The 25,478-nt window shown below is 39.4% G+C and overlaps 1 protein-coding gene across 1 annotated transcript in view; it reads left to right on the forward strand.

Moving 5' to 3' along the window:
- LOC145408401 (uncharacterized) overlaps nucleotides 1-25,478 on the forward strand; it is an 81,918-nt gene that overhangs the window by 51,223 nt on the left and 5,217 nt on the right. The window contains exon 10 of the mRNA XM_080279128.1: nucleotides 365-597. Within this exon, the coding sequence (XP_080135254.1) occupies nucleotides 365-597 (233 nt within the window). The remainder of the gene's footprint in view (nucleotides 1-364; nucleotides 598-25,478) is intronic.

Below are 25,478 nucleotides of genomic sequence, written 5' to 3' on the forward strand. Positions count from 1 at the left end.
AGGGTGAGGAGTAGCAACACCCAGACAGCCCAAGTTTGCCCAGTTCAATAGGCCACACTTCCATTCACTCATCATTCAAGCCCCTTGGAATCCTGGCTTTATCTAACATGCCAAATACATTCACCACATTTTGCAGTTTCACTTAAACATATCCAATAGAGTAGATCTAAGTACAGTATATACAGTATATGTAGTAGGCTCAGCTTGGACTTTGATTGTATAACTGTGGCTGAGTTCGTGCTTGGGAGTGTTGTACAAAGCCAGCTCGGAGGCTTTTGACAGCACACCACTGCCATGGTAATACCTCTCAGGGATGTTGGTAACTCTCCACCTGCCAAACTGATTCATCCCCAAATCTCCACAGGTGGTGCTACTACAACAACAATTAGAGGAGAAGGACCGCACTATACGCCTCCTTCAGCAACAGCTTTCACAGATGCTAGTACAGCCACCCTCAGACCCAAACCCACACCAGCGGGAGGGCTCCGAAGCCAGCACGACGATCAACGCGGCGACACAGACAGACCGCTCAGCTCGAACCACATTAATGGGGCTCCACGCATCCTCGTTTGATGATGGGTCCGGTCCAACTGTTAGGTAGGTTGGAGTGTTTGGGTTGTGTTTTTGCTGGTGTGGTCAATACCTTCAGTATAGTGGCATCTCTGTTATTATATTCATGCCACCTATCTGTAGCCAGCCATTGCCAGTTTTGTATGGCTGAGGAGAGACTTTTCACATGAGACAGGCTAGATATAACGTTAACCCTGCATCAGGACTTGAAAAAAATTTACACAAGTTGTTCTGCCACCCCAGTATAGAAATTTATCTTTTACTGTAAGTTTTAAAAATGTATGTTCAAATGGTTGTTTCAGCATATTTCTCCACTCAGTGGAAACAGATTCAGTTCACTGTAGCTGACATTTTGTGTAAGATGGGGGGGAGGGGGTAAAAAATTCAGTTTATGAATATGCTTTATTATCACTATCATGGTAAAGAAGCGGGAAGCTCTGTTTTGCAATATAATCCATGCATACCTTGGTTAGTACCATGGAATGAGTGCACACGCCAGGATGCCTTTACCCCCAAGCCGGCAGAGACAGGGCTGAGAAAGACTGGCTACTCCCACAGCCAACTGACTTAGGAAGGTACTGGAAAGAACATTAGTGAATCTGCCAGTAATTTGATATGATTTTTCAAATATTTTCATGTGCCCAAACATCCTAAAGTACTGGTGCAGGGTTAATTAACCCCTTCCTTACAAGATTTCTGTCCTAAGTTCAGTAAAATAATCTGGAAATAGCAAGAGTAAACAAAATACACTGTCACAGATTCAAGGGGCCAGTGGTTGTGTGATATCACTGTAGTGTTATCTTCAGTGTTTTTGTTACATTATGTGGTTGATTTATTATTATTATAATAATTACCATTATTATTATTATTATTTTATTAAAATTATTAATATATTATTTTCATATCCTTGACTTGTAATGAGGATTTTTATTCAACTCAAAGGAATCGAGCTTTGTTCCCTTGCATTATTTAGGCTTTACTGCAATGCTTTTTCTGCACCTGCTTAACTGTCTGTTTTGTGAGCCCATAGAAAATAACTGTTGCTTAATAAATTTGACTTCTTATGGATGTTAAATCTTTCTGTTAAAAATACAGTAATGTTTCGGGCTACACACAACCCTTCTTCAGAGAGACTGAACATAACGTGACAGAGCAGAGACCTGAAAATTCCCTCCCCCTTCTCGTGTCGCAGCTAGATTGGCCACCTTTAGGATAATTCTGTCTTCCTACCGTTCTCTGATTTGGACATTAGTGATATTCTTTCTGTATACCTATATGAACTGAATAGAAGGGCTGCCAGGGATCGAGCAACATGGAGAGCCCCCATTTGGTGAACAAGGCTGATGCATGCAAACATGCTGGAGCCTTTAAAAACAAAATGAACGGAAAAAACATGTTTGTGGTTATAATCAAAATTTTTTCCTGCTAAATAAGAGAATCTGCTGTACTTAATTATCTGCTGTTTTTCTCTCTGCTTGTTGTGTCACATCATTGTGTCTTGTCTTCTCATTTCCATTTCTCCAAGCATCACAGTGCATCTTGAATTTTTTAAAGCATTCCTAACCTTCCTTCCCTCGTCCTTCCCTTACTTCCCAGGTCTCAGAAGTGAAGTTGGTGTGTAGGTTATATAAGTTGCTAAATACTCTGCTTGAGTTATTGGAGTGATTTTTATATTTAGATTTTTTTTTTTTTTTTTTTTTTAAGGGATACTATTTGTCCATTTAGATTCCCCCCCCTTTAACCACTGCTTGTTTGGTTTGTTTGTTAGGTTTTCAGTCATTTATATATTACAGTATTATATAAGTTTTTAGATTTTTTTTTTTTCTTTCCCTCTGGTATAATTGAAGAAAATGTGTTTTATATTTTAATGTGTATTTTAAGAACCTTACCCAGAGGGATCTAAATACATTGTAAGAAAATGATAAATGTTGGTCTTTATTCTAAATTAGTAAATAGTGGACTGATTCAGTAGCGCCTATGGTGCAAAATATGTAGTATAGATATCTTAAAGATTATTTAGTTAGCAAATATTGCCCAGTCATGACACATAAAACTTGTATTGCCTGTTATTGTCCTGATCAGATACCACCGTTAAATACAGTCCAACCCTCTATATAAAGAACTAATTGCAGGAAGGAAGAGAAGGGTTAGGCCCAAAGCTCATGAAAGCCAGTGTTGTCATCATCGTAACGTATGAATACACTTTCATTAACTACCCTGGTTTGATTACATATAAGGGTTCATTACTGCTCAATAGGATAATATTATATGAATATTATAAATTATAAAGAATACTAAAGTATAATTAAATTACAGTACAGTAAGACAATTTCACTGGGTAAGTGGAAGTTTTTTAACAGTGTCAAGCAGAGCTGAACCAACTCCATGCACTAATGTTAATTAGTAAGAAATGATCAGTAGCCTTAGAGAGTCCGTTTAGGTCAAAGTTTGGTATATGAGGTTCGTTATAAAGAGGGTTCCCTGTACAGTCAGCCAAGAGACCAGTTAATAACCTGAATGTAAAGTATTTAACATCTGGTGCGAATGAAACGTAACACCTGCAGCCATTATATAAAACTGCCAAAACTCACACCGTACCTGATGACAAATCTCTCCCTCTTACAAGCTTCCGGCTGGGCAAGGTAAAGTGTCCTGGTTTTGTTGATGTTCTACTGGGTTCCTTGTCCCTATGCTCGGTTCTCGGTTTGATCGCGCTCCCTGCCACATACCCCAACACCCACTACCTGTGTTTTGTGATAGGAATGTGAAATTAGAAATTAGAGTTTTGGTTTTGATCCTGCCCCACTACCTTCTTCATTATGGAAATGTGAAACTAGAGTTTTGATTTTATGATAATTGCTTCCCTTCCACCCCCACACCAACCACCTGCTTCATTATGGGAATATGGAAGTAATCCCCCCCCCCCCACTTGAACATTCCACCATATATTTTTGTTAGTGGAATGCTTTATTAGTTTTTGGTTCAAACTCACACAGGTTCATATTTTTGGTTACTCTTGTTTTGATTATTTTGGCTTAATGGAAAGGCTTTTGACAATTAACCCTCTGACCAGGGAATGCTTTGACTCTTCCTTCAAATGATTCATATACAGTACAGTAGTTTTCTCAGTTCCACTGTCCAGGTATCATGAATGGATCTTGCTTTTGGCACTGTTGTTATAGTTCTCTTTCCAAAGGATGATTTTGCAAGCTTGCAGTCTTTAGTTCCTTCCTTTTGCACCCAAGAATATAATTTTTTCAGTCTGTTTAGCTGTAGCTGCCATTAGCACAGTAATCCTACTTCCTGAGGTCGTCTGCCAAATTAAATTGTTTGGCAGTTGCCAAAAAATAATCTTCTTTATTCTTTGTTTTTTAATGTTATGGGAAAGGTTTTATGCTAATCAAGTGCATATTGTTTTATCAAATTTCAGTAAATTAGCAGTAGTAAATGAAAATAATTTTTCATCAGCAGAATGTGGTAATGATTTAGTTATTTATTGTCAGAGGTAAGCAGTGTTATGGATAACTTTGGTTAACAACTGGTCAGAGTGTTAAAGTCAACAGTGAAACTGTTGAATAGTCACAGTTGTTTTTGCCAAAGTGGAATGTGCTTATGTTATCATTTCTCAGGTTTGGCGCGCGTCCCTCCCCTCACAAACACGTATTGTCTTTATTTCTGTTCTGCAAGTTGTTTAATTTGTGATGCTGTGCTCTTATACACTGATGTATGCTTGCCATTTCAAGTTGTTCCTTAGTCTTATGATACTGAGCAGGATATATACTGTCAATATGATGTGTGCTGTTGATTGAATATTTTGACCAGTGTTAGATACTGTAGTGAAATGATAGTGCCATATATTTAGCTGTTTAGGATGATGTAGGTAGTGTCTGAACTTTCAGTACGAAATTCGCTGCTCACAGCCTTCCTCTCCTCTGCCCTGTGTGTGTGTGTGTGTGTGTGTGTGTGTGTGTGTGTGTATAAGAGAGACCAGAAGTAGTCAAGTATTAACCCCTTCAGTACAAGTCTCTCCTGATAGTGTTAATGAAACAGGTATGCTGTGCACTCTCCACTTTCAGAAAATATAGTAATCTCATTTGCCATCTTGTAATTTATGCTAATGGAAACAGAAAATCAAAACCTCCCATTGCACTGCAGTGTTTAGACAATGACCGTATTTATCTTGCAGTTGCAGATGCAATAAAATAGCTGGAAATTGTAATAAGTATAGATGGCCAGTTCATAGATAACAACAGCTTCACTCGTACATTAACCCCGTCACTGTTTGTTCTATTGTTACTGATGTACAGTCCATTTTATACAATTTCAGGAAGTGTCAAAAATCAAATACACTCTACCCCTCGTAAGTTCTGTAAAGTATTCTGGTAGTAGCAAAGAATGTTACAAAAAATGCCATCCTCACTCTGAAGGGGTTAAAAATTAGTCTGTGAATCACTCAAGTTCTTGCTTATGATGGCAGGAAGCATGTGTAAGGTGCTGCATGTCTTACTGATCATGCATTAGCTGTTATGATTTTTGCATAGGTTGTGTTTTAGGATGAATGGTGTTTTTAGGTGCTGTACATTTAACCAGTTCAGCTTAAAGATGTCTTATATTGTATACGTGATGTTGCCAGACAGTTATATTCTCTTGAGGAAAGACTTTTCAGTGTAAAGGGTGAGCAAAGTCTTCACCAAATGCATCAAAATAAGATATCTTTCATAAGTTAAATAAAATTATCTGCAAGTGGCTGCATAAACTGAAATAAGATATTGTGGTGAAGTGGTTAACTGTGCCTTGTGTGCTTTTATACAGTATGTCACTGGTGCTAATACTGTAAGGGTAGTAACACATGTACAGAGATCACTTTCTTGTGATATATATAGTATTTATATTTATACCAGACTATATGTAGAGAGAGAGAGCTTGGTATGGTTTAAGGTATATATCTACAGATGCCAATATTAATGACATCAGCCCATTTTTAAATATGATGGCATCTTTTAATTTAACCCCTTCAAACTGATAATAGTAAATCCTCAATACATCAGTCTATTTGGGAGGAAAAGTTGGTACAAGGTCTGTCCAAAAAGAAACCAAACTTTTTAAATAGTGCACCAACTAGCAAAGTGGTAGGTGGGGACACAAATCATCCACTCATTCAATGTAGTCCTGCTTCGGGTGTCTGCCCTTTCCCCGCTTCCAGCCTTCCTCTTCTCTTTCTTTCCTTCACTCATTCCTCATTCTTCTGCCTACGGGTGACTTTACACTCTCTTCTTTCTTTCTTTCCTTCATTCTTTCCTCTTCCTTCTGCCTGTGGGTAGCTCTACACTGGGTGACAAGCCAAATGGTTTCCTGTACACCAGGAAAACCATTTACTGTGCCGGGTGGTAACCATATAACCAAAGTATGGCACCTGATGGTTAGTGGGTATTTAAGGTGCTCCAGTCGGATTGAGCCTGTGTAGGTTTATATCCATGGGGTGGTGGGCTTTATTGCTCACGTAATGCCACTCATGGATGAGTGAGGCTGGTCACTTTCATCTTAAATGTCAGGACCAAGTTGCCAAGCCCCGGGTTCCTAAGCTCCTCATAGGGCAACATAGGATTGAATGATGGATGGATGGCACCAACTAGCAGCCACATTGTGATCAAGACTGGAGTGTTGTGTAGCGGTGACTTTGAGCTTTAGTCTAACACTGGCTGGATCATGCCATGTCACTTAGTCATCAGGATACATGTGCTTCAGTGAACGTGTGTTTGTGCACTTGGCGATTTGTTGCAAGTTGAACAGTGAAGGATCTTGAAGAGCAGCTTGTTTGCATGAAATTCTGCTTCAGACTGGGAAAAACTATTACTTCTAGAAAAGTATTTTAATTCTCCCTGCATTTGGTATGATTTCACTTATTGTTAGTCAAGAATCAGGAAAAAAAAAACAAGAGGCATTTGGAAGGTTAGGTATAATTAATGCTATATTAGCTGTTGGGATTTTTGGTTTTGTAGTGTGAGCTCATCACATGTTTACTGTGGGGATGGATGTGGATACTCGAGCATATTTTACATCAGCGACAATAATTATTGCAGTTCCAACTGGAATTAAAATTTTTAGGTGGTTAGGAACCCTTCATGGGACACAGATTAATTATACTGTAGACCTTCTATGTGTTGAGGGTTTGGATTTACTTTTTATTTACTGTAGGTGGATTAACAGGGGTTGTATTGGATAACAGGTAATGAAACTTGGTGTATACAAATAGAATGTTGAAACAAAAAGGCAGTCGTCATAGTTGATTGGAACATAATCATTGCTTTAAAAAAAAAGGAGGGGGGGGGGACACCAATCTCTCAAATGAGGTGATGTTGATCGTCATTTTTTATTGCGAGGGTGTCTTTCATCATGTGTTTGTTCCATGTAGTCAGACAGTCAATAAAGATATAACTTGGCTGTCCTGAATAGTTTGAGGGAGGCAGTGCAAAGGAAGACTGAGATGTGGACAAACAAAACCTGGATATTGCACCATGACAATACACCTGTTAACATGTTCCTTCCTATCCATGACTGTTGAAGAACAATACGTTTGTTGTCCCCCAGCTGCCAAACTCTGTGGGTCCCCTGCGAACTTCCCCTCCACCCCACCCCAAGTTGAAATCCACTGAGGAAGGCCACTGATTTCAAATACTTGAAGAGGTAATAGAAAATTCACATTGTGCACTAAACACACATTACTCTAGTCCATGTACACTCGACAAAAGTTCCGACTGGTCCACCTGGTCGAGAGAGATGGCTAATGTGGCAATAGCGCATGTGTGCAAGTTCATGTGTACATATCCGATAATTTTTCTAATTGTCAAGCTTCATCCTGTGTACCGTATTATATTATTATGTGGTCACTGTACTATGCTGTGATATAGGCTAATAAAAATATGTGATTGTTTAGGACAGTGAGCTGTCGACTATATGATTTCTGAAGTCTGAGTTATATAATGTAATTTTTCTCTTGTCTTGTAGCATAACCACAATACAGGTTGAGTTGTGGTTCAGAAATAGTGGGCAAGTTCACCCACAAATGGCGTGATGTAGGGGGAAAGGGGGGAGTATGGGAGTGAGCGGGAGCTTGGCAGGTGAAGGGCAGGAGGGCGAGGTGGGGTCACGTCGTATACTCCAACAGTTTTACATTCTTAGCCGTGACAGTATATTCATTAAGGTGTCAATGATATGCTGTATAATAAATAATAATCTATCTATCTATCTATAGCCCGACGCCCTAATCCCGCAAAGGGTGGCCGCAGACAAAACGCCTCCAAGTCACTCTGTCACCCACCATTTGACTACCCTCCCCCCAACTCACCCCCCCCTCCCTCATATACCTCTCAACTCCATCCCTCCACCTCATCCTCGGTCTACCCCTCCCTCTCCCTCCCTCCACCTCACCCACATACACCCTCTTAGCCAGTCTTTCATTCTCCATCCTCTCCACATGTCCAAACCACCTCAGTGTATTTCTCCTAATCTTTTCAACCACACTACTTATTTGCATAGTCTACGTTTCAGTAACAGTCATGGGGTAGCCATATCCGCAGTGATATTTTTGTTAATGTTAAAGGTAATTGTGAGTTCAGTGGCAGATACTAGTTAGAGGGGAGGTGGCCTCTGACACCTCCAATTCTGAGATACACTGGTGCGTTATAGTGTCACTGTAGAGGTTCCTATTCCTCCAGCTATGTCAGTTATTGAAGTTAATGTACTTATGAACAACCATTTCTTATGAAAAATACAAACAGCCTATTATGAACTTTCAAAATATATTATGAAGCATATTGTCAGAGTGTTGCAGCTCTCACGCACCAGTGACAGTACTAGTCTGCTTGTTTTAGTATTGCCAGCCTGACAGTGCAGTGTTAATGAACATGTTGTTAATGTTACATTTCTGTATGCTTATTTTCATTTAGAACAACACAGTACAAAGCAGGATTTCATTCAGTACACAGAATGTCAAATACAGTATGTGTGGGTGGGTGTGGGACAATACATGTGGTGGGGGTAAGGGGAGTGTAGTGACTATGTAATGTGGGTGTGTCATAATGGTAATGTGGGTGTGTGCATACGTGGCTAAGGACGTCACTACGACTGATATATGTAATCTTTGCCTTAAACATTTGATGACACACACCTCAGTATTTATTAGGTTCTAAGTTTGTATAATTATATATGATTATGTTTTGCGGGTGGAATCTGAAACACCATATAGAGACAAACACTGAAATATTAGAAAAATGCATAATGGGTGGCATTATACATGAATAACAATATTTCAGGAATATTACCGTATTATAGCATCCATTTAACAAATAACATTGTAGTTACAGCATTTCTTAAGCATAGGTTATCGAATTTCCTTTGATCAGTAAATTACGTTATACTATAGCTTTGAGTTAAGTAATAAATATGTTATATATTGTATTATGTTTGTGGTAGGGGGAGGTCGGGGCTCACCATCCACTCACTTGATGTAATGCTGCTCTCAGGTGTCTGCCCTTTCCTCTCCTCCATCTTTCTTTCGTTTCTTCCTCTTCTGTTTTTCTTTCCTTTGTTCTTTCCTCGTCTTTCTGCCTCGGGTGACTTTACGCTCCCTTTTCTGTCTTTCTTTCCTCTTCCTTCTGACTGTGGGTGACTCTACATTGAGTGACAAGCCAAATGGTTTCCTGTACATCAGGCTATCATTTACTGTGCTGGGTGGTAACCGTATAACCAAATTTTGGCGCCGGGTGGTTTAGTGGGTAATTACGGTGCTCTGATCGGATTTAGCCTGTGAAGGTATATATATCCAAGGGGTGGTTGGGGTTTACTGCTCACGTAATGCTATTCAGGGATGAGTGAGGCTGGTCACTCTCATCTTAAATGTCAGGGCGAACTTGCCTAGCCCTGAGCTCTTACACTCCTCATGGGGCAACGTAGGATTGGATAGTGGATGGATGGATATGTGATGTCATGGTGGCTCACCCTGTGGACATTCACTTAAAGCAACGTTGGACAGACAGCAAGTGCAGTTGTCAGTAGCTTACCGGTGTTTGTTATTGATCACACACTGACCAACGTATTCCTCAGCGATTTTTAACAATCTTTATCATGATTGCAAATCAGCACCTTATGCATGTCAACAAGTGGCAAGATGTCTAGCGAGTTGGTAAGATGGCTAGAGTTAACATTGAGCCAATCAAGAAAGCATCATATTTTAATGGAAAAACATGCCATTATAACTGGAAAGTTGCATTAAGAAATACACATAAACGTGCCTGATTCCTGTGTAATGGCCCCTTAATACATATCATGTCAGTGAGCAAAACACATAAAATAGTGTTGTACCAGTTATATTCTCAGATAAGTTATACTAAGTTATTGAAGTTACTGTTAGGTTGTTATACTGCATGGAGTAAAATCCACTATAACCAGTGGATACTCAAAATGCACATAAGGTTTGTATGGAACTCATTTATTAGTAGGAAGTCCACCCACCCTCCTTCTCGATCACCTCCCGCAGTCTGTTTGGCATAAAGATGACATGGTTCTGTATGAGCTGCTGCTGGTTTGTGAACAGTTCCCACTGGACATGAATGTGGGCCAGTAGTTCATCTGGTGTCCGTTCCCTCTCAGACTCCCAACAGTTAACCGTATTCCCCCATACATTTTTGATGAGCTTCATGTCTGCTCCCTTAGTGGGCCAGTCTAGCAGCTGCAGGTCCACTCGACCTCTAAACCATACCGAGACTCTTCTCGCTGTGTGGATGGGGCAGCGGTCCTGAACAGGAATTATAGGGCCGGGAGGAAATGGATAGTTCCCCCTCTGAACTGAGGAAAGGGGAAAATCCTGCAAAATTTCAATTTATTTTTCATCATTGAACCTCTCCTCTATCCTGGTGACGTCATCCATGCCGTGGGTACACACCCACCCCCAGACATTGATAGTTATGTGTCCATTTCTAGCCTCCTCATAGATGTTCTTACGGTCGTATCTGCACGTGAATGGAATATTAACATCGTTCATATAGTTTTGTTTCCAATACCTTTGATGCTTCTGGAAATGTCACCATTTATTATGTTATGGTTTGTTATGCACAACCAGTTTTGTTTGGTATATTTTATGGGGATTGTAAGGCTTAATAAACAATGGTGCTAGTGTTGGTAATATGCGTTCATGACGTTTTATTACTAAGAATATCGACTGATCTGCAAATGTTTAATGATGTTAAAATTGTTAAGTGATACTGTATAAAAAATTTTTTGTTATATCATCAGTAAATTTACATACATGCATTTGAGTACTGTGACCTCCAGATATCTTTTCTTTATCAATATATTTTACGAATACAAAATACCTGGTAACAGTCGTATAGAGGTACTTCTGTCAGGCTTACAATGAATGCACCTCTATACTCTGGCATTTATCTACGTACTGCTGTTCAACTCTCTCTCTCTCTCTCTCTCTCTCTCTCTCTCTCTCTCTCTCTCTCTCTCTCTCTCTCTCTCTCTCTCTCTCTCTCTCTCTCTCTCTCTCTCTCTCTCTCTCTCTCATATCTCTCTCTCTCTCTCTCTCTCTCTCTCTCCCCCTCCCTCCCTTCATCCTTCTCTCTCTCTCTCTCTCTCCCCTCTCTCTCCCCTTTCTCTCTCTCTCTCTCTCTCTCTCTCTCTCTCTCTCTCTCTCTCTCTCCCTCTCTCTCTCTCTCTCTCTCTCTCTCTCTCTCTCTCTCTCTCTCTCTCTCTCCCTCTCTCTCTCTCTCTCTCTCTCTCTCTCTCTCTCTCTCTCTCTCTCTCCCTGCCTCCCTCTCTCTCTCTCTCTCTCCCTCCCTCTCCCTGCCTCTCTCTCTCTCTCTCTCTCTCTTTTTCCCTTCCTCTCTCTCCCCCCCCCCCTCTCTCTCTCTCTCTCTCTCTCTCTCTCTCTCTCTCCCTCTCTCCTTCCTCTCCCCCCACTCTCTCTCTCTCTCTCTCTCTCTCTCTCTCTCTCTCTCTCCCTTCCTCTCTCTCTATCTCTCTCTCTCCCTCTTTCTCTGAGAGAGAGAACTGATTGAAGAGTGTTGAACTGCAGTACGTAGATAAAGGCCAGAGTATAGAGGTGCGTTGATCATAAGCCTGACATCTCTCTATATGACTGTTACCAGGTATTTTGTATTAATAAAATATATTGATAAAAAAAAGATTTCTGGAGGCCACAGTACTCAAATGCATGTGTGTAAATTTACTGATATGTATAACATAAAAATATTTTTATACAGTATCACTTAACAATTTTAACATCATTAAACATTTGCAGATCAGTCGATCTTAGTAATAAAACGACTTGATGAATGCATATTACCAACACTAGCACCATTGTTTATTAAGCCTTACAATCCCCATAAAATATACCAAACAAAACTGGTTGTGCATAACGAACCATAACATAATAAACGGTGACATTTCCAGAAGCATCAAAAGTATTGGAAACAAAACTATATGAACGATGTTAATATTCCATTCACGTGCAGATACGACCGTAAGAACATCTATGAGGAGGCTAGAAATGGACACATAACTAACAATGTCTGGGGGTGGGTGTGTACCCACGGCATGGATGACGTCACCAGGATAGAGGAGAGGTTCAATGATGAAAAATAAATTGAAATTTGCAGGATTTTCCCCTTTCCTCAGTTCAGAAGGGGAACTATCCATTTCCTCCCGGCCCTATAATTCCTGTTCGGGACCGCTGCCCCATCCACACAGCGAGAAGAGTCTCGGTATGGTTTAGAGGTCGAGTGGACCTGCAGCTGCTAGACTGGCCCACTAAGGGAGCAGACATGAAGCTCATCAAAAATGTATGGGGGAATATGGTTAACTGTTGGGAGTCTGAGAGGGAACGGACACCAGATGAACTACTGGCCGACATCCATGTCCAGTGGGAACTGTTCACAAACCAGCAGCAGCTCATACAGAACCATGTCATCTTTATGCCAAACAGACTGCGGGAGGTGATCGAGAAGGAGGGTGGGTGGACTTCCTACTAATAAATGAGTTCCATACAAACCTTATGTGCATTTTGAGTATCCACTGGTTATAGTGGATTTTACTCCATGCAGTATAACAACCTAACAGTAACTTCAATAGCTTAGTATAACTTATCTGAGAATATAACTGGTACAACACTATTTTATGTGTTTTGCTCACTGACATGATTTGTATTAAGGGGCCATTACACAGGAATCAGGCACGTTTATGTGTATTTCTTAATGCAACTTTCCAGTTATAATGGCATGTTTTTCCATTAAAATATGATGCTTTCTTGATTGGCTCAATGTCAACTCTAGCCATCTCACCAACTCGCTAGACATCTTGCCACTTGTTGACATGCATAAGGTGCTGATTAGCAATCATGATAAAGATTGTTAAAAATCACTGAGGAATACGTTGGTCAGTGTGTGATCAATAACAAACACCGGTAAGCTACTGACAACTGCACTTGCTGTCTGTCCAACGTTGCTTTAAGTGAATGTCCACTGGGTGAGCCACCATGACATCACATATCCATCCATCCACCATCCAATCCTACGTTGCCCCATGAGGAGTGTAGGAGCTCGGGGCTAGGCAAGTTCGTCCTGACATTTAAGATGAGAGTGACCAGCCTCACTCATCCCTGAATAGCATTACGTGAGCAGTAAACCCCAACCACCCCTTGGATATATATACCTTCACAGGCTAAATCCGATCAGAGCACTGTAATTACCCACTAAACCACCCGGCGCCAAAATTTGGTTATACGGTTACCACCCAGCACAGTAAATGATATCCTGATGTACAGGAAACCATTTGGCTTGTCACTCAATGTAGAGTCACCCACAGTTAGAAGGAAGAGGAAAGAAAGACAGAAAAGGGAGTGTAAAGTCACCCTAGGCAGAAAGACGAGGAAAGAACAAAGGAAAGAAAAACAGAAGAGGATGAAACAAAAGAAAGATGGAGGAGAGGAAAGGGCAGACACCTGAGAGCAGCACTACATCAAGTGAGTGGATGGTGAGCCCCCCCCCCCCTACCACAAACATAATACAATATATAACATTTATTACTTAACTCAAAGCTATAGTATAACGTAATTTACTGATCAAAGGAAATTTGATAACCTATGCTTAAGAAATGCTGTAACTACAACATTATTTGTTAAATGGATGTTATAATACGGTAATATTCCTGAAATATTGTTATTCATGTATAATGCCACCCATTATGCATTTTTCTAATATTTCAGTGTTTGTCTCTATATGGTGTTTCAGATTCCACCCCCAAAACATAATCATATATAATTATACAAACTTAGAACCTAATAAATACTGAGGTGTGTCATTAAATGTTTAAGGCAAAGATTACATATATCAGTCGTAGTGACGTCCTTAGCCACGTATGCACACACCCATATTACCATTATGACACACCCACATTACATACTCACTACACTCCCCTTACCCCCACCACATGTATTGTCCCACACCCACCCACACATACTGTATTTGACATTCTGTGTACTGAATGAAATCATGCTTTGTACGGTGTTGTTCTAAATGAAAATAAGCATACAGAAATGTAACATTAACAACACGTTCATTAACACTGCACTGTCAGGCTGGCAATACTAAAACAAGCAGACTAGGACTGTCACTGGTGCGTGAGAACTGCAACACTCTGACAATATGCTTCATAATATATTTTGAAAGTTCATAATAGGCTGTTTGTATTTTTCATAAGAAATGGTTGTTCATAAGTACGTTAACTTCAATAATTGACATAGCTGGAGGAACAGGAACCTCTACAGTGACACTATAACGCACCAGTGTATCTCAGAATTGGTGTCAGAGGCCACCTCCCCTCTAACTGGTATCTGCCACTGAACTCACAATTACCTTTAACATTAACAAAAATATCACTGCGGATATGGATACCCCATGACTGTTATTGAAACGTAGACTATGCAAATAAGTAGTTAAGAGTTTAAATAATGTAAACTGGTTATGTATTGCACTTGTATTTTGTCAGTATTAAATTGCAGGTAGACATATTACATGCAACGTCACTGTTCATTGTCACAAACTGATAATGTGTGTGTCAAAGGCAGCTGAGGAGTTGAGAGAGAGTCGAGGTGGTGGAGCAGGCTGCATGTTGTCCGTTAACGATGGACTGAGTATCCTATGTTTGGTGTAATTTAAAGTGTAATCGGTTGCCCCTAAATATATTATAAATAAATAGGTTTATTATTATTTAGAATACAGCATATCATTGACACCTTAATGAATATACTGTCACGGCTAAGAATGTAAAACTGTTGGAGTATACGACGTGACCCCACCTCGCCCTCCTTCCCTTCGCCTGCCAAGCTCCCGCTCACTCCCATACTCCCCCCTTTCCCCCTACATCACGCCATTTGTGGGTGAACTTGCCCACTATTTCTGAACCACAACTCAACCTGTGTTGTGGTTCACGCTACAAGACAAGAGAAAAAAATTACATTATATAACTCAGACTTCAGAAATTATTTAGTGCACAGCTCACTGTCTTAAACAATCTCATATTTTTATTAGCCTATATCACAGCATAGTACAGTGGCCACATAATAATATAATACGGTACACAGGATGAAGCTTGACGATTAGAAAAATTATCGGATATGTACTCATGAACTTGCACACATGCGCTATTGCCACATTAGCCATCTCTCTCGACCAGGTGGACCAGTCGGAACTCTTGTTGAGTGTACCTCAATGACTACATTAGGTGACATGGCGTGATGTGACTAGTGTTAGACTAAAGCTCAAAGTTGCTGCTACACAATGCTTCCATTGCGATCATGGTATGGCCGCTAGTTGGTGTGCCATTTTAAAAAAATAATAATAATAATAATTAGTTGTATCCAGCACTTTGTAGGAGGTGGGTCTTTAATGAACGCTGGTTGAGTATATACTAAGTTATTTTAACTGGATAACCAGTACAACAAGGTCACACAATACTGAATTCTGTAGGTCTATACAGTACCATGAGAATATATAGGTAAGTATGAAATATTTTCAGCACTCACCATCTACTTACTAAATGTAGTGCTGCTTTGGGTGTCTGCCCTTTCCTCTCTTCCTTCCTCTTCTGTCTTTCTTCCTTCATTCTTTCATCTTCCTTCTGATTGTGGACGATTTTACACTCTTCTGTCTTTCTTTCCTCTTCCTTCTGCGTATGGGTGACTCTACACTGAGCGACAAGCCAAATGGTTTCCTGTACATCACGAAACCATTTACTGCGCAGGGTGGTAGCCAAATAACCAAATTACAGCACCTGGTGGTTTACTGGGAAATAAGAGCGTGCCAAATAGATTGAGCCATTGTAGATTTATATCCAAGGGGTGGTTGGGGTTTATTGCTCACGTAATGCCACTCAGGAATGAGTGAGGCTGGTCACTCTCAACTTAAATGTCAGGACCAACGTGCCTAGCCCCGGGCTTCTACTCTCCTCTTGGGGCGACATAGGATTGGATGATAGATGGATGGATGAATATACTACTCAATTGAAAAGTCATCCATTCATTCATCATCTAATCCAGTGTTGCCTTATGAGAAGTGTAGGAGCCCGGGGCTAGGTAAATTGGTCCTGACATTTAAGATGAGAATGACCAACCTCACTTACCCCTGAAAGGCATTACATGAGCAATAAATTAACCCCAACCATCCCATGGATATAAACCTGCACTGACTCAATGCGATTGGAGTGCCTTAACTGCCCGCTGAACCTCCAGGCACCATAATTTGGTTATATGGTTACCATCCAGTTTAGTAAATGGTTTCCTGGTGTACGGGAAATCATTTGGCTTGTAGTGTGGAGTCACCTGTAGACAGAAGGAAGAATGGAAAGAAGGAAGAGAGGAAAGGGTAGGCACCCGAGAACTGCACAACATCAAGCGAGTGGATGGTATTGAAAAATAAATACAGTATTTACTGCCACTCAGGTGGTTGTTTCAGTTTATGTGAAGTTCATTTCAGTAAGGTCAGGGTTTTTGTTATGTATCAAAAGTTCTGGTTATTAGGAGTCACTCTATCAAGGATTTACTACAGTATATTGGTTGATTTATTCTTGCTGCCTTCAGACAAAATCATTCAACTAAGGGAAGACTTCTTGAAGTGAAGGAGTTAATGAAGCTTATTTCTAACTTGCTGCAGTTTGAAAAATGTTTCCTAAGTTGAACAAAAGTGTCTGGAGATATAAAGACAGAAAATACATTATTGGGTTCAGGGGGCCAGATGATTTTTCTTGGCTGGGGGGAAGGGGTTAATGAAGGCTGTATCTAACGCTAATAATCTTGATAAACTTGTCTGGTGGTATCAAGACAAAAGTTGTTATAGTGAAGGGCTGATATAGATAGGGCAATTGTTTTTTTTTTTTATTTTGACAAAGCATGTATGTATGTTGTATAATATAATGAAGATTATTTTCTCGGCACATAGCAGGTTTATGAAGCTTCAGGTGTTTTTCAAATCTTAAATATATTGCAGTAGTTGTTTGGAAATGCAGATAATTTTATTTTTCATAGTGGTGTGTATCAAAGGGATTATTTTTTCCATTCCAGCATTTCAGTGGAAGCTGGTAAAGTCTGTTGTATATTAATCACAATTATAGACTTATGTTGATATGTAGTATAATACAGATACATATTTTGTATATCAGAGCTTGGAGGGGTGTTATGTATATGTAGCACTGTATGATAATATAGTATTTTGACTAAATAGACATTTCCGCTTGACAAATTCTGTTCAGTCTACCCTAAACATACCCAGTAAAGTAAAGTGTTCAGTATAATTTCCTGTAGTTACTTAAGCTGCATTTTCATGAGGCCTTTTTATGCCAGTCAAGACCGGTCAGAGTTTTCTGGACCTACTTGATGCTTACAAAAATGGATTTTAGGCCAGCTCCATCCTTGATATGTTCGTATAGGGTGGAGGATGGAGTGGACGGAGTCTTGATGGAATCAGCCAAGTTATGTAAACAGAAAGAATAACATGACGCAGTACTTTACCTTCAAACAACACGAAATACGTTGTGCAGAACCTCGTGTAGAATCAATTTTGCCCTAAAACGTGACATATTTACATGTAAGATAGGGGGTTAAGTTCTAGGAGCCCCATATTGTAAGACTGAGTATTACAAGTATATCTGCCTTAACCCAAGATTGTGTTTACATACGATCTTGCTGACTGGACACATCAATGCATCGTAACCTAACCCAGCCAACTAGTTTTGCCCCCTAATACTCCACATAATTTTAACCACCAGGGATTGCCACTAAGCCCCTTTAACCCGTGGATTACGAGCCACAGCTCAGGCTAGGTAGCGTCGTGTTGTGAGCCATAGCTCGGGCTGTGCTGGCCGTGCATCACTGCTAACTAATGTACTCCACCCCTACACAAACTTACGCATGGCACTACGTGAAGACGGAGAGAGAGACAGAGAAAGAGATTTTTTTCTTTTCACCAGATGATGCTCTGGATGTTTATCTTCGTTTAAATAAACAAAAACAATTTTTTTTCATTAATTTCTTCACTACTTCCCTACGTAAACTTATGCATGGCCCTATGCAAAGACGGAGAGAGAGAGTATTTTTTTCACCAGATGATGCCCTGGATGTTTATCTTCAAGTTTATAATAATGGTAATATAAAAATAATAATAATTTTTTGCACACCACAGGGTGGGATAAAAAAAGGTAATTGCACAATCTATGGGTTAAAGCCCCCAGTACCAACAAAGCAAAAACTTTTAACCTAATCAACACGTGAATAACTGCCGCCCTGCGTCACGCATATTTTGCCAGGAATCACTTTCGGCTCACTCATGCAGTGTGAATATTTTTGAAAGTATCAATAGTCATCAACATTAAAGGGGGGGGGGTGGAATGCTGAAGTTGTCATCATGGTGATTGCATACTTCTGAGATACACATGAAAGCAGCAATCCTGAATAAAAAACAAGTCAGCTAAGCAGTATAATTTGTATGATAGTATAATTCAAAAGAACTGAACTCAGTTATCTTATGTAACTACTTCTGTCAACATGTACACTCGACCGTCAATTTGACAGACCCCAATTTCACGGATTTCGGTTTTCCCGGACATGGGCTGAGGCTGGACAATATTATCAAATGCCGGACAAATGCCTGTACAAGTCCGGGATTCTCACAAAAGTCCGGCCATTATTCTCTCATATAAAACTATAAGCAGTGCTGCACAACACAGTATAATTTTAGCAAGGTTTTGACTCGATAAAGGCCCTTTGTAACACACACACGAATATATTTTCATACATGAAACGCATCTTGGCCACCAACCTGCTTCACCCCACCAGTTAACTTGTGGCAATATCCCATTTGCCATCTACCTTTCTCAAATGCCTCTATAAATACTTTATTGCACAACAATAAAATATCAGGAAGGCTTGGACACAATAAAATTCGTTAAGTAATATAAAAATATATACATTTCTTACAGAGTCAATGAGATCCATTCCTACTCACTTAACTCACCCGACTCAGTGCGACTAAATACCAAATCGGCACTTTTCACTGGAAAAAATATATATATATATATATTTTCACCACAGTGGCTCATACACACCTACTTATCTGAAATCCACAAAAAAAAATTGTACTTAATATAACTTAATTAAAAAGTTAGGTTTCAGAGCTAAATTGCACCAGTGTTAGCAGATAGCTCCCCTTCAGATCGTCAGCACGCCTTGACGGACTTCTGTTTTGCATAAATATTTTTGTAAATCAATATTTATACAAAACAAAAGTCCGTCAAGGTGAGTTCTTAGGTTAGAGGCAAAACACTACTGCTAACTAAGAAATTTTTGCTCTGAATCCTGATTTTCAATTAATAATTAAATTAAGCACGAATTTTTGACTGAATTTCAAATAATTAGGTGTGCAAACCTATATGGTGATAAAGAATAAAATATTTTCCAGTTAAAATTGTCGATTCTGTCCAAGATCGAGATAACATTCGATGATTGTATCTTGATCAGCTGATTAGTGGTTGGCCAATGTTAGTAGATATTTCCCCTTCAGATCGTCAGGACGCCTTGACAGACTTCTGTTTTGCATAAATATTTATTTTGAGTACAAAAAAATGTATCTGCATTGTAAATCGATATTTATTACAAAAGTCCGTCAAGGCGAGTTGTAAGGTTAGAGGCAAAACACTTGCGCTAACTTTAAGAAATTGTCGCCGTGAATCCTGATTTTCTATTAATAATTAAATTAAGCACAAATTTTCTATTGAATTTCAAATAATTAGGTGTGCTAACCTACAGTATATGGTGATAAAGAATAAATATTTTCCAATTAAAACTGCCGATTCAGTCCAAGATTGCGTGTTTGTATTTCGGTCAGCTGATTAGTGGTTGGCTGACCTTGTGGTGTTCCTTTCCTTGTTCATTTTCCTCTTTTTCCTTAGCTTTCTGATCTTCTTCTATCATACCCTCCACATTCTCATCAACAACTGTCTAAACAACCATTCTTAGGGTTGTAGCTAGCAAAATACAGCTATTATGTCAGTTATTATTATTATCTTAAATGTCAGGACCATCTGCTTAGCCCCGGGCTCCTACGCTCCCCATGGGACAATGGAGGATTAGATGATGGATGGATTATTATTGTTATTGTGTCAGTGTTATTATTTTATGTACTGTGTTTAGTAGTTATATTGGTATAGGCAGCCTACATTCCAGAATGCCCTAGAATATCAGAATAATTGCCGGACAATATTGGAGAATTTGGACAAAGTATGGTAATAGTCCGGGGAATGGTATGTGGGGCCGGACTTTTGCAATTTCCAGACTGGTCCCCCCCCCCTTTTAGTCCGGCAAATCAAGGGTCGAGTATAGTGGCTTCACATACTGTACAAGCTGAATTTTCTAGCCTGAGTCCATCACCTCATAACAGTTGTCACAAAGCCCTTTTTCACACGTTACACTAAACGTGAAAACATGACTTTCTGCTCCCTCATCATTAACAACTTTAGTTATTTTTTATCACTAACCCCATAGTTTTCCTTAAAAGTATATATGAACTTCGCATGCTGCAGCATGATTACATAAATAGAATCTTAACCGACTGGACACATCAGTGATCTTGACCTAACCGAGAGGTTTTATCCTTCCCCAAGAATAACTTTTGGTGCATAAAAAAAAAAAAATCGCATTGAAACTATTTTTTAAAAGTATCATCGGCCATCAACAATGAAAAAAAGAAATCGTCAGCATGGAGTGACTGCGTACAACTTATATGGTGAACATGAATGCAGTAATCCTCAATAATAAACAATTCAGACAAGCAGTATAATTTGTATGACAGAATAATTCACAAGAAATGAACTCACATATATCTTACCAAGCTTGACAGGTCAACACATAGATTTGCATACCAAGCTTAACAGGTCAACAAGTAGATTTGCATACTGTATACCGTAAGAGCAGAATTTTCACGACCAGAGACTGTCAGTTCATAACAAAGATCAGGTGCAAAGCCCCCCCCCCCCACACACACACACACACACGTTGCACTAAAGGCAAAAACATTGAAATTAACTCTTCCTCATCATTAACATTTTTCTCCAACAAAGTACCCACATTGCAAACACATTCATTTAATTTCATCTGTCTTAATGTTTCATTCACATTTAAGTTCCCACACCACATGCCACTTTGTCCAACAATTTTACATTTTCCTTGGGAATAAATGCTTTTCTTGTGTTCATTGCACTTGCGGGGTGCTTAGGCATAACTAAAGTTAGTTTGCTCAGAGTTCTGATAATGAGGAGCAAGGAATTGTGAATAAATGCTTCTAATCACAGTGACCGTCCACACAACACTAAGGCAGGCAGTGACAGGTATGGGACGTGGGTCAGGTCGGGTCGAGGAAGCCATTCAACACAAAAGCCCAACACACGAGCTGTAAACAAACGCAGCCATCTGGAAATCCAATACCTGAACGCACCTATGTCTCAGTTTCTTGCACAATTGAGCGATATTACCATGCAACTGAATAATTATGGGAGAAATTAAAGGCTTGTGTTATAGTACGATCACTGCTTCCCTTTGTCTTAAATCACGACTTTACTGTAATACAATACAGTTTATCAATTTCACTATAAATCTCATCGATATTAGTGTACTCAGTAGCTATTTATGTCATTAAAAAAAAAATATGAGAGCTTGCCAATGTGTTGCTATTAGAATGATGATAATGAGTTCTCATTACACCATGAAGTAAAATAACTGCACCTTACCTTTTCAGTTAAAACAGAACTGATAACAGGAGGCAAATGATGCAGTACTTGTCCATCAGGAATTATTACTGGGAAATAGTTGTAAGTGCCGTCATTATTCATCCTCATCCGAACCTCCTTTCCCACCCTAGGGCAGGGTGAGGAGTAGTAGCGTCCAGACAGCCAGTGTTTGCCCAGTTCTATGGGCCACACTTCGATTCACACATCAAGCCCCCCAAATCCTGGCTTCATCAGATAGGCCAAAAAAATATTTCATCACATTCTGTAGCTTCACATATACCTGTCTGATTACCTTACAAATAATTGATTGAGGCAGTGTTTGAATTTCTCTCCAGGCATCATTATCTTACTACTTCCATCATAATTGATCGTCTTTTTCTGTTCAAGGTTTAAACAAGTACAGTATTTAGTTCAAGTTGCCGCTGCACTGATATTACCATCCTATGCCACAACTGACAATAACCGGTACCTGTATTTTTGTGAAATCCTATTTTTAAAGCAATATTAAACTTTTGCTCCTGTCAGCCATCTTTGCCGTGTCAGCTGTTTACCCTAGGCTACCGAGCATCTTTTGTGAACAGGACTGGGTAAACTCAGTCCTGGCACTGGGGCAGGACCGCTTAAGAACAGTCTTGACCGGTCTGATTTTTCTGAAACTGTACAGCCATTAGACTAGTCTTAACCTGTCTGGAAGCCTCGCAAAAATGCAGCTTTAGATATCTTTTATTTTTGCTACCGTGGAGTGAACCTTTCATAAAGGAGAGGTTTAACCAAATTTCTTTTTAACTCTACTGTAGGAATTCCTCATTTACCCAACCCCCTAATAAGTAATACAGTAATAATATCCTAGAGGTAGCAGTAACAAAATATAATCATCAACCTAACAGGTTAATGATTTTGGAATTGTTGACTTACTCACTTTGCACACCGGCTAAAAAAACAACACTGGCTGCAGACAGTAACATAAAAAGCCAACATATACAATTTGTGTTATATTAGTCAGCCAGTTTTTAATGCTGGGGATGTAACCTGCATTTTAAAGAGTATTTGTATATTGCCAGTATTTTTGTAAGTAATTCATGAATCAGGAATTCTTTCTTTACTGTTTTTCCTTCTCCATTTACTAAATACTTTTGAAGTTTAGTTTGGCAGAATGGACTGTAAAAACACTGGCCAGCAATGGCTGGTTTAGAATAAAAACCTTCGTATTTGCTGGGGTGGGAAGGATGTAGTGATTTAAATTGCTAATAGGACCATATCTGGTCCTGAGAGGAAGTTCCTGAGTAGTATTAACTAGGAAGAACAGGCTTCAATGGAAAATAAATCTGGCTAAGCCCAGTTCCATCAGGTAATGAAAAACCACCTACAACTAATGTTATGCAGTGTCATACTAATCAAAATGCACCAAGTAGTGATTTAGCTCTTGCAACACAGTAATAATGTTATGTTAGAGTCCACACGAATAAAAATAATATACAGTACTGTATTTCAAAAGTAATCAATCAAAAGGTTAACGAGTATTTAATCCTATGAAGAGAAGAGGCCTTTTGTGAATTTTTGAGGTAGCAAGAATAAAATAAAGATGTCATACTGAAAGGGTTAATGGAGACGGTTTCTAGTAGTGACTAATATTTTCAACCCCAGGCTCTTTTCAACATGACTCTGGAAGACGAGCCTGAAACTGCCCTTCTGCACTCCACCGTCCTCTTTTGGGGGGATGGGGAGTAAGGAGGGACATTTGTATAACCAGGCAGCTCCCTCACCTAATCCATATCAGTGCCACCACATGAAGGCATCCCTGTTAAGCACCAGTTAAGTTCAAAATCATTCAAGAGCAAGAACAAAATAATCTGGATAGTACAAAAAATAATTGTAAATCACAGTGATAGGGGTAATGGACAGCATTTAAAAATAATTTTAAATTACAGTGGTAGGGGTAATGGACAGCATTTTTAGACCTTTCAATATGGGAGTTTCTTCCTTTTTAAATTATTGGAAGATAGCATGAATGAAATAACAGAATAGTAATAATAATAATAACTGGCATAGGTGAGTGTAATAATAATAAGACAGCACACATGAAACATTTAATAATATTAATTATACTATTGTAAGGTATATTACAATTTTAAGCTAACTTAGCACTGCTAATATGTGTAGTGTGCCGTAAGCTGTGGATCTCAAGTATCGGGGGTGTCACTAAAAGTATTTGGGTGGCTGTGAAAGCTTATGGGAGGCTTTTGGACCTGGAAAGATTGGATTCTGCCTTTGCTAGCACTATTAAGGGTCGTTCCTAGACTAAATGATGCTGGAGGGATTGCCTTCATTTGGTAAAACTGAAATAGCTGGGTGATGGAGCCCCCAAGTATATGAATCTCCCTCACTGGGTTCCCTGTTCCCTGAAAGGCAGATGGCAAGCTGCAGGAGGAAGGCAATGTCAGTTTGCAATTGATTAGGTTTATATTTCAGATCAACTTGGGGTTACAATAACTGACATAATTATTGGAAAGAGCAATAGTAATACGGTAGAAAGACGATCAAAATTAAGGGATTAACACTGGCTTGTGCTCCCTGTGGAAATTAAGATAGCAGGGCAGTGTTCGGAGTCTGCCACATACTCTTCTTGTCAAAATAGGTCGTACTGATAAATCTTATAACACGTAGACCACTAAATTAACGAAAAGAATTGGCAAGATTTGTCATCCATAAACCAGAAATTTAATTATTTTGTTAAAAGAATGCAATACAACAAAATTTTTGTATAAATTAGTGTAACCTGTAAGAGACCCAATCATTATATATACTTTCCACTTATTAAAAAAAAAAAAAAAATGGGATTAGGTTTGCTGAGAGATTAATTTAAGCATCCCCGCAGAAAAATGCAGGAAATTGTTATGGAAACTATAATGATCGTATAAAGTTCCCTTAAAGATCAGAAATACTGGAATATGCTGGCCGAAGATTCTGTGGCTGTGAAGGTTTGTATGTTAGGGTGTGTGTGTGCGTGTGTGTATTTTAACATGGATTCTACTTTGTACGCAATGTGTGTACATGTTCAAAAGTGGGTGGACATTGTAAATCTGTACACATTTTGATAGGTCACAGCAGGGGCAAATTTGAAACTTGTACAGAATTGTGTTGTTGGTCTCTTGCACTTGGTAATATTTGCATGTAAGAAAACTGGCACATTATTTTGTTTTCAAATTACGAGAGATATACTGGAGAAATTTTTTTGTAGCATAACATTTTATTGTTTATGTTTTAGATTTGTAGTTATGTTCAAGGTCAGATGGGAAATTGTATTACAGACAGCCCTCATTATTGTCACCTTTTCTGACGTTCATTCTTACTATCAAATTATTTGTCGGTGATGGAGAGGGATGCCTTCATGTGGTGGCGTCGATATAACTGGGTATCTCCACTGGCCAGGTATACAAATGTCCCGCAACTCCTTCCCTGTTCCCCAAGAGAAGGATAGTGGATTGCATGAGAGGGCAGCTTCAGCCTGCAGTCCACTGAATTCACATCTCAGATGAACCTAGGGCTGTACAGTAACTACTACTGTTACTACTGCCAAT

Source organism: Coenobita brevimanus, chromosome 77, assembly GCF_032717465.1.
Source record: "Coenobita brevimanus isolate Jiangsu-jjx chromosome 77, ASM3271746v2, whole genome shotgun sequence".
Lineage (NCBI taxonomy): Eukaryota > Metazoa > Arthropoda > Malacostraca > Decapoda > Coenobitidae > Coenobita > Coenobita brevimanus.